Below are 9,998 nucleotides of genomic sequence, written 5' to 3'. Positions count from 1 at the left end.
GTTTTTTTTTTTTTAAATTGAATTACAAATCATTTTCAAGTAGTTGAACTCAGTTGCTTCTTATTGTGATGTATTAAACAGTTTCAATAAAATTCATTTTAAACTAAATATTTTCTATAGTTTATGAATTTGTGGCTGCTATTCAATAGTTTTTAAAATTAAAATGATAGTATTTTAAGGTGCTGCTGCGATTTTGTAATGTTTCACAAATTTCTCCAGAAAAACAAACCCTGAAAAAAAAGTTTCAATATACATAGAATTAATTTATCGACCAAAATGATGTACAATCAGTGCTGTGGTTAAGTACAGTATTACAGTATTTACGGTAAACCCGTTTCGTCGCGACTCGGGTATTTTCGGCCTTTGGTTATACTGACGTCACATTCGGTCTCTTTCGGGCCTGAAGGGATCCAGCATGGCGGACAGCGGCGTGGTGGAGACGCTGTTACAGCGGATTGAGAAGGCGGACGACGGCGTGGACAGCCTGAATGTGGCGGCCAGCCTCGGGGTGGACCACCAGGTCATCGTGGGAGCCGTGAAGAGTCTGCAGGCTCTCGGCGACGTGAGTTTCCCGGACTGAGAGGCGACGGAGGGCCGAGTGTTACTGTCAACATTAGAGTGACTGATGCAATCAGGAGGACAGTACTAGTAGTAGTACTAGTAGTAGTAGTCAACATTAGAGTGACTGATGGAATCAGGACAGTACTAGTAGTAGTAGTCAACATTAGAGTGACTGATGCAATCAGGAGGACAGTACTAGTAGTAGTAGTAGTACTAGTAGTAGTAGTCAACATTAGAGTGACTGATGGAATCAGGACAGTACTAGTAGTAGTAGTCAACATTAGAGTGACTGATGCAATCAGGAGGACAGTACTAGTAGTAGTAGTAGTACTAGTAGTAGTAGTCAACATTAGAGTGACTGATGGAATCAGGAGGACAGTACTAATAGTAGTAGTAGTAGTAGTAGTAGTACTGCAATCAGGAGGACAGTACTAGTAGTAGTAGTACTGCAATCAGGAGGGCAGTACTAGTAGTAGTAGTAGTAATAGTAGTAGTAGTTGTAGGTTTAAAGAGGAGAGGAGCAGCCAGAACCCTGTAGTAGCAGTGGTAGTACTAGTAGTAGTAGCACTAGTAGTAGTAGTATTACTAGTAGTAATAGTAGTAGTACTGTAATCAGGAGGGCAGGTTTAAAGAGGAGAGGAGCAGTCAGAGCCCAGTAGTAGTAGTAGCAGAAGCAGTAGTAGTCCTTCAGTAGTAGTAGTACTAGTAGTAGTAGTAGAGCGTAGTAGTATTAGTCGCAGAAGTAGCAGTAGTAGTAGCACTGGTACTAGTGGCACTAGTTGAAGCACTAGTAGTACTAATAGTAGTAGTCAGGCAGCTGTGATGACTGTTGCTAAAGAGTCTCCTGCAGATCTCAGGTCAGCTGACTGTGTGTTTGTTCCTTCCTCTCCAGATCATCTCAGCTGATCTGCGTTCCTCCAAACACTGGGAGCTGACGGTTGAAGGCAGTGAGATCGCAGAGCAGGGCAGCCATGAAGCCCGGGTGTTCAGCTCCATCCCTCTGGAGGGTCTGGCCCAGAGTGAGCTCATGGTGAGTGGGACAGGTGGACAGGACAGGTCGGGTCCAATCCATCCTCTTTGTTAACCTGCCGTCCCTCCTGTCCATCCTCTAGTAGCAGCAGAAGTAGGGGGCTTTAGTTGGACATATTGGTGTCATCTACCTGAGCCATTGATAGTTTATGCTTTTCTAGTGAGACATCTGTTTTCATGCTGATATATTTCATCACGTTTCATTTCGTTTGATTGTTTAGCTTCACTATTGAACCCCTGAATTTGTCCCCGTGCAGAAACTGTCCTTCGGGAAGATCGGCTTCAGCAAGGCCATGTCCAACAAGTGGATCCGAGTGGACAAGACCCAGGAGGGCGGCCCCAGGATATTCAGGGCTGTATGTATTCCTCTGCACTAACCTGTGACCTTTTTCATCCGACGTTCTCGGCCAGGTGTGTGAACAGGTGTGGTTGTGTTTTGACCGTCAGGTGGAGAACATCGAGGACCAGGTGAGAGAGAAGCTGCTTCAGGTGCAGAAAGGAAACTTCAGTCAGCTGGACGAGAAAGAAAAGAACGAGCTGAAGAAGAGGAAGCTGCTCTCTGAAGTGTAAGTCGTTTGTACTTCAGTGACGAATGTGTGACTTTAGATACCAGTAGGTGGCAGTAGAAGGTTTGTTGTGGCCCAGTGACTTCATTGTAGGTACATAGTAATTAAATACTATCTGCAGGTACTGAAAAGTCTTGTTAGAAACCCTGAGAATGCTTTAAGAAGTCTTGAACGTTTGCTCTGTCCTGCAGCGGACATAAATGTTGCGTATGCATTTTTCTAAAAGTGTCTGTGGCTGTTTGGACACGTACTTCTCTAAGCTAAACGCTGGGTTGTGTTGACAGTAGATTGTGCTGCAGGAGGCTGTTCTATCTGTTTTCTTTGTGAAGTTTCAGTCCAACGCTGCCTACTGCTGCTACAGTATGTAGTAGTTATATTCCTAATAAATAAATGTGGGCATTAATAAGTAATGACATATGGTGAAATGGGTACCAAATTGGATTCGGTGTAATTTTACAGAGGTCTTTAAAAAGTCTGACAAATTTGATGAAACTTTGCAGAAAATCTGAGATGAGCTTTATTTAATCAGATACAGTTGGTTTTCTGCTGTCATTTCTGGAAGAAATGGTGTAAATCTGGAAAAATTCCAGAGGTGCCAATACTTTCGTCCATGACTGTATACATATATACACACATGTACACTGAAACAGTTCCACACAGCTACATCTGTAAATACATACACAGCATATTTATAGAGAGAGACTATAACAGAAACATAGCAGTGTTTTACAGCAGGCTCTGATTTCTGGGTGACAGAAAAAGAAAAAATACAATTTCATAAGTGGAATGACTGCATCTTTTCAGGTTATTGCCCATCAAAGATCTTAAGGGTTTTTATTAACAGTGTAAGGATTGTTTACCAGCAGGATACATTTGCAAATATTGGTTCATTTTGGTCCTGTGGTTTGCTGCTGTTGTCCAGCTGATGATCCCAAATGTGGTGTTTCACCTCTGCAGATATAAAATATGCAGTTGCTGGTTGTTGGACTGATGATGAGTTGTTAGAAAATTCTAAAACATCCTCCAACTCCAGTTACGCATGTGCTAGTGTCGTTATTCTCTGTTTTGACGAATGTTCTTACATTTAGAAACTGATCCAAAAATGAATTCAGTGTGAATCTGCTGCTTTCATGATCTAATTCTCCAAACTGCACATGTTACAGGTGTGATCATTCTCGTGTCCTTCAAGGAAACGACTGACCGTTATTTAGGTGGAAAACTAATTAAGAGTTTAAATCATTAACTTAATTGATTAAGGTGAGGAGATCGTGATTAGATCATTGACATATACTCTGGATTGATACCAAGGTGCATATTCTTCCCAAATCCTCTTAGTCAGGAAGCAATCCCTCAAACTGGTGGCCAGACTGCAGCTGTATAAAGCTGCTACAACTTAGAATCCTGCTGCTTAGTGTTATCCTACCAGGAAATACTCACCGCTGAGCACAGAGGACATGGAAGCAGTGACGTTTATGTTTTCTCAGTGTTAAAATCCTCATCATAGGGGTACATTAAACAAAACAGAGGGTGCTGGAAAAGTCTAAACAAGCTCTAATCTCAGTTTCCTCGGAATAATTGGCTTTAAAATTCCATTTACAGTGACGTAAGTATAGTTTAAGCAAAAATCTTCACCCCAGAGTTTGTACTTCAAGCAGCCGCTGATCGGATGCCCTCAGAGCTCTTTTTTGGTCCCATAAAGTTAATAATAAGGTGGAGCAAGACTGTTAAGAGCACACGAAAAGTTGAAAAAGAATTCTGGACTGGACTGGAAGCCAGTGGAGAGCATAAAGGACTGGAGTGATGAGCTCACGTCTGGGGGTGTTTGTTAAAAGACGCGCTGCAGCATTTTGCATGAGTTTCAGGCGGCTGATGGAAGACTGGGAGATGAGAATATAAAGTGGGTTGCAGTAGCCCTGTCTAAACCTGATAAAAGCATGAGTAGCTTCTTCAAAGTCGGTTTAGAAAAGGCTTGAAACTTGCTATGACTGCTGTGTTGATTTAGCGATTAGACTTTTTTGCTTGATCAAACAAAAAGTCACTCTCTGGGTCACTTTTGGTTGCATGAAGTAATTTAAATGTGTGTGTGTTTAGGACGGTGAAGTCTTACTGGATCACTAAGGGCAGCTCCTTCAGCACCACCATCACCAAACAGGAGACGGAGCTCACCCCTGAGATGATCGCCACGTGAGTAACGACGCTGTATTTAGCTTGTGTCCCGTCTGCCTCCCTCTGTCGGACAGTGACAGAATGCGGGGTTTCAGACTGAAGACACAGAAAAACTTCTGCCCATAAAAGGGGACCAGTCCAAAGGTGTGGACTTGGTCCTAAAGGCAGGGCAGGACAGAATGATGGCGACCAAAAGAAGGACTGAACAAAGCAAATGATTCATTTAGCCTGGACTAAGGTTAAGTTATGCAGGGTGTCTTGAAGTCCTGAAAAATGTTTAACAAATAATACATGATAAATCCAAAGTCCATGATGGCCTTGAGAAAGCAGAACACATTATTTGTGCTGTTCTTGTGACAGTGACCCTCTTATTGTCAGTTTAGTCAAGGAAACATTTCAAAATAAAATGATGATTTTAGGCATCTTGTGATTTGCACCATTCCTGAGCATTTTGAGTAAACTTGAGATTGAAAGTTATTTCTAAAGATATTGTAGTAAACCTGTTGACATGCGATAAATCCACACTTGGCTCACAATATTTTATATTAAATAGTCAGTTTGTACATTCTGGGTCAAGCTTTTGTCATTTAGGACATTTTTTTTAGTCATTTTTGGACTTATTTTGAGTCATTTTGGAAAATATTTGAGATATCTTGGAGAAGTTTATGTGATTTTGGACAAATTATGAGTCATTTTGAACAATTTCTGAGACATTTTGACCAGATATTCTGTTAATTTTTCTCACATTGTGAGTTATTTTTGGTCTTGTCCGAGCCAGTTTGTACATTTTGAGTCATTTTTGAAATTTTATAGTCAGTTTAGACAAATTATGAGTTTGTTATTTTCCGTATAAAATTTGATATATTGCCATAAAAGAAATATCTGTCATGATTATCTCAACTTAATAAAAAGAACACAATCAAAACTATTTTTGAAGAAGTTAATTTTATTATAGTTCAGCTAGTTAGAAGGTGGTTGTTGTTAAATTTGGACCGTTATTTAGTTGACATTTTAGTGATATCCAGTCATTTTTTATTAATAAGTGATTGTTTCCATAATAAACAATAATGGAATTTGTGAAGACATGATCATAATGAAGATAAAAACATTAGTTTTTACTACTTTTCATCAAAATGTATGCAAGATATATCCCATGGTCTTCAGAAGTCCCTGAATTATATATTGACCCTCCAGATGTTCCCTCTTTTCCTGGCCAAAATACAAACTGATGTTTTTACTTTTGTGTCAATTTTTCACACCATTGATTTGATTCAGTCGTGTCAGCTGCAGATTAAAAATGCTGAAATTAACTGGGACAATTATTCTGTAATTTTTGAAAAGCTACTGCCTGTAAAGAAGCACGACTGCTGAAGTCAGAGTTGCAGTCAGTCCTGTCCTTTTCCACCACCGTCCTCCTGTAACAGCCTCTCTGTTGTGTTGCAGTGGGAGCTGGAAGGAGAAGAAATTCAAGCCCTACAACTTTGAAGCCATGGGCGTCGCTCCAGACTGTGGTCACCTGCACCCGCTGATGAAGGTGCGGACGCAGTTCAGGCAGATCTTCCTGGAGATGGGGTGAGCAGCAGCGACAACAGATTTTAAAAAACACATCTCACACACATGTAAAGAAGCTAAATGAACTCTCTGCTCTCTGTAGCTTCACTGAAATGCCGACCAACAACTTCATAGAAAGCTCTTTCTGGAACTTCGACTCCCTGTTCCAGCCTCAGCAGCATCCGGCCAGAGACCAACATGACACCTTCTTCTTGTCTGGTGAGGCTGCGTGTCGTAGAAATTCTCCATCCGAGTCCGATCTGTTGAAGAAATTACACTCTTAGTCCTTCTAAGTTTGCTGTAGTGACAGAAGGTATGACAGCAAAGAACAAAAGGTGGTTGAATCAAGAGTTCTGGAAGACAACAAAAGGTAAAAGATAAGGGGTCTGGCAAACAGTAACAAATAACAATAGATAAAAGAATTGAGGGTAACCATGGGAAATGGACTGAAGGAGTGACATTTGAAAGTATCTCTAGCAAAAGTTGTGCTATTTTCTTCATCCGATCCAAGTCATACATGATGATCAGTCACTCTGAACGTCGTTTTTCAGACCCGGCACTTGCCCATGAGTTCCCCCAGGACTACCTGGAGAGAGTGAAGAAGGTCCACTCAGAGGGAGGCTTCGGTTCACAAGGGTGAGACATAATCACAGTTTCCGTTACTGCATCTCCCATCTTCAGTGTGATTCAATGTCCTGTTGTGATCCAGGTACAAATATGACTGGAAGATAGAGGAGGCTCAGAAGAACATCCTCCGGACTCACACCACAGCAGTCAGTGCACGCATGCTGTATAAACTCGCACAACAGGTGAGCTACAATTACTCAGGAGGTAATGTTAGTGTCATAGTTCTAGTCATGGCTTAGATGATGTTTTATGTCGTGGAAGAAGGAACATGTGGAGGAAGGAACATGTAGGGCTGGAATGAGGTATTTTGCCGCCAAATAAAATAAATGAATAAATACGGTGTTCCAGTGAACAGGAACGCCAGCGTTTGTCTCCTGAGTGTCCTCAGACTTACAGCTTAAGCACACCACTGGCTTTTTGGACTTGGATTGGAAACCTGACAGAGAGCCAAACCCTCTACCTGACCTCGCTAATGCTCTTGTGTCTGAATGGCAGTAAATCCACGATGAGAAGTTACAGACTGAAGGCTGGTACAGCAGCAGATAGTTGTAGACTGAGATGTTCAACATCCACAACGGTGTAATAGTCACACTTTTGTCCAAACACCCTGCATGTGTCCTCATTAACCATGAATCTCTGCTCACCAGGAGAAGTTCACCCCCGTCAAGTACTTCTCCATCGACCGGGTGTTCAGGAATGAGACGTTGGATGCCACCCATCTAGCAGAGTTCCACCAGATCGAGGGCGTGGTGGCCGACTACGGACTCACACTGGGAGACCTCATGGGGATTCTGCATCAGTTCTTCACCAAACTAGGTCAGGATCCGCAGGGGACACTGGGACCTGGACTAGTTATATTACTGTTATGACTGCAGTTAGATGTCCTCAAAAGAGGACTTAAATAAGCAAAGTTCCTGAAGGAGAACTAAACATAAAATCCACAACACAACAGTCTGAGTGCAGCTGCAGTATCTCTACAGGCTTCATGATGAGATTGTTTTACCAAAAGACAGATTTCTCAGATTGTTTCGTGCCTTCAGATGTTCAGTCCCACATATTTCTTACTTTTTTCTCTTTAGGAATTACCAAACTGCGCTTCAAGCCGGCCTACAACCCGTACACAGAGCCCAGCATGGAAGTGTTCAGCTACCATGAAGGTATAGTTCAAGACCTCCAGATAACCTGCTACCACTGAGGCTCAGAAGCCGTGTGGTCAACCAAATTTAAAGCAAACTAGTCTTGTTTCCTTTTACTGCTTCAGAGTGACAAAACTAAACTGCATCAGGGCCTCAGATGGAGACCAACAGCTGACAAAATCTTGAAGAAACAAATCTTTGTCCATCTATGAGAATTTTTATTTGTGGTTATGTTATGTGTATACTTTTTATGTAATTTACTGGGTTCAATAAAATTAAAGATAATTTTTCAGACCAAGGCTGCTAAAAGGACACATTTTATTGGTTGAACTATAATGTGAAAACCTTGTTTTTTTACCTTGCTACCATGTCCATATGGTGTTTTTTATACTCTGGACAACAATGGAAAACTACATCTCAGCTATTTAATGAAAAAAGGGATCATATTCATTGGAAAAAACACAGAGATGACTTTTTAGGGTTTTAATGCATGATCTGAGAGATATTTGTAGGTCTGAATAATCCGTCCCATACGACAGCTCTGGTTTGTGATTTCCGACTGGTCCTCCAACACTATAAATGTGTTTCTCTCGACATACAGGACTGAAAAAGTGGGTGGAAGTGGGAAACTCAGGGGTCTTCAGACCAGAGATGCTGCTGCCAATGGGACTCCCTGAGGATGTGTCTGTAATTGCCTGGGGATTGTCTTTGGAAAGGTGAACACACACACATGAAACACAAAATGAATTTGTTTCAAGTTCCCCACGCAGCTTTCAGAGATCATAGCCGTCCTGTTATTTTATCGTTAAGTTTGATGACCATGTGGGTGGAGAAAGTGGTAGCACATCTGTGTTTCTATAAAACTCTACTAGATTTCCCATGCAGGGATTTAAGGTGTGTGATTCAGACATCATCAGTCCTCTAACCCTGTAGCCACTGAGCTCACATCTGACCCACATTTCAGATATCTAGGTTTGTATTCAGAGGAGGATTTTTCATGTTAATACATTACATAAAATAATGGAATTGTTTTATGTCCAATCATGTGTTGTGGCTATTTGCAGATATTGTTAACTTGCTGCTTTTTCCTCTTTCAGTTAAGTCTATTTTCAACAGTTTTTGTTGCAGTTCCATTCCACAGAACTCTCACTTTTCCCAGATAAATCTCACTATACGGGTCATTTGCTGGTCAGACTGCTGAGGATTGCAGAGTGCTTTGTTTTGTGTTTGAGTTTTAACTCGGGACAACTGTCAGCGCTAATGACTATGGAGCCAGTGAGCTGGGAGAGGCTTTAACCGTCCACACTGAGTAATCCTGCCTCTACCAGCCGGCCCTGTTGTTGCTGCTGCTGCTGCTGCTGCTGCTGCTCTGTTCATCTTGGAACAGACGCAACACAAACACCTCCATCTCTGTTGTCGCTGCATCTGATTGCTGCTCACTCAGCCCTCTGCTCCGTCCCACAGGCCCACCATGATTAAATACGGCATCAACAACATCAGAGAGCTGGTGGGACACAAGGTGAACCTGCAGATGGTCTACGACGGCCCGATATGCCGACTGGACTCCTGAGTTATTAAGATTATTCCATTGGATGGACCTTTTTTATCTTCAGCACCTCACTGATAAAACCCTCCACCCTCCAGCTGTAGCTCAAAGAGGATCTGTTGTTCTCTGCAGTTCTGAAGACACATCTCCTAATATTTTTCCAAGGGCTTCATCACACAGGAGCAGCATTATATGAAATCTGCTGCTATGCAAAACCTGAGTGCAAGTCTTGACTTGTTTTTTACATCACCTTGCCTCAGTTAGAACAGATGACCTTCCTGTACAGGGAAACATGCTAGTTTTGGAACGAGACAAACGCAAAATTAAAAGCTTTTTCCAACTTCCAGTACAGGGTGACTTGTTTCTCTCTCTTTTTTTTTCTACATTTAGCAAATTTTACATAATCTGTAGTCTGACTTTGCAAAGGCGGATATCATAATTTCCTGTTAGTTAGCTAGATTGTACCCAAAAGCAAAAAAGTTCAGGTTTACGATTATTTTTCACTTTAAACCCTGCAAGTGCGACTGCAGTAACAGGCTTGCTGTGCCTGAATAATCCGTAATGACTTTTTGAAAAGACGTTTTACGTACAGAGATCCTAATCTGTCAGTCGTCCTCTTAAATCACGATGACTGCCGTGAATCTCGCATCCAATGACGGCGCCCTTTTCTTCATTTCACAACTCCAGACTAAAGTTCAGAGAAAGCTCAGCGCTCAAATTAACTCCCTAAGCTCTTGCTGGAGGAGCTAACCATGTGACCCAAACTGTTTCTTAGGCCCAGTGAGTGTTGCTGTAATCTTTTCAGGCAAAGGCAAG

The 9,998-nt window shown here is 41.8% G+C and overlaps 1 protein-coding gene and 1 non-coding gene across 2 annotated transcripts; both read left to right on the top strand.

Moving 5' to 3' along the window:
* Nucleotides 1-385: 385 nt before the first annotated feature.
* farsa (phenylalanyl-tRNA synthetase subunit alpha) lies at nt 386-9,528 on the top strand. Its single transcript, XM_023273460.3, has 13 exons — nt 386-562; nt 1,454-1,591; nt 1,848-1,946; nt 2,038-2,156; nt 4,248-4,340; nt 5,766-5,894; nt 5,977-6,092; nt 6,425-6,509; nt 6,583-6,682; nt 7,148-7,316; nt 7,580-7,657; nt 8,238-8,352; nt 9,101-9,528. The coding sequence occupies exons 1-13, from the start codon at nt 416-418 to the stop codon at nt 9,204-9,206; spliced, it is 1,494 nt and encodes a 497-aa protein (XP_023129228.1). The 5' UTR covers nt 386-415; the 3' UTR covers nt 9,207-9,528.
* On the top strand, nt 4,356-4,501 carry LOC111570612 (small Cajal body-specific RNA 11). The gene has a single exon (XR_002746286.1). It is a non-coding gene; the product is annotated as a small Cajal body-specific RNA 11 (non-coding RNA).
* Nucleotides 9,529-9,998: the final 470 nt, after the last annotated feature.

This window comes from Amphiprion ocellaris, chromosome 19 (genome assembly GCF_022539595.1).
Source record: "Amphiprion ocellaris isolate individual 3 ecotype Okinawa chromosome 19, ASM2253959v1, whole genome shotgun sequence".
NCBI lineage: Eukaryota > Metazoa > Chordata > Actinopteri > Pomacentridae > Amphiprion > Amphiprion ocellaris.
This window is presented reverse-complemented; position numbering and strand designations above follow the sequence as displayed.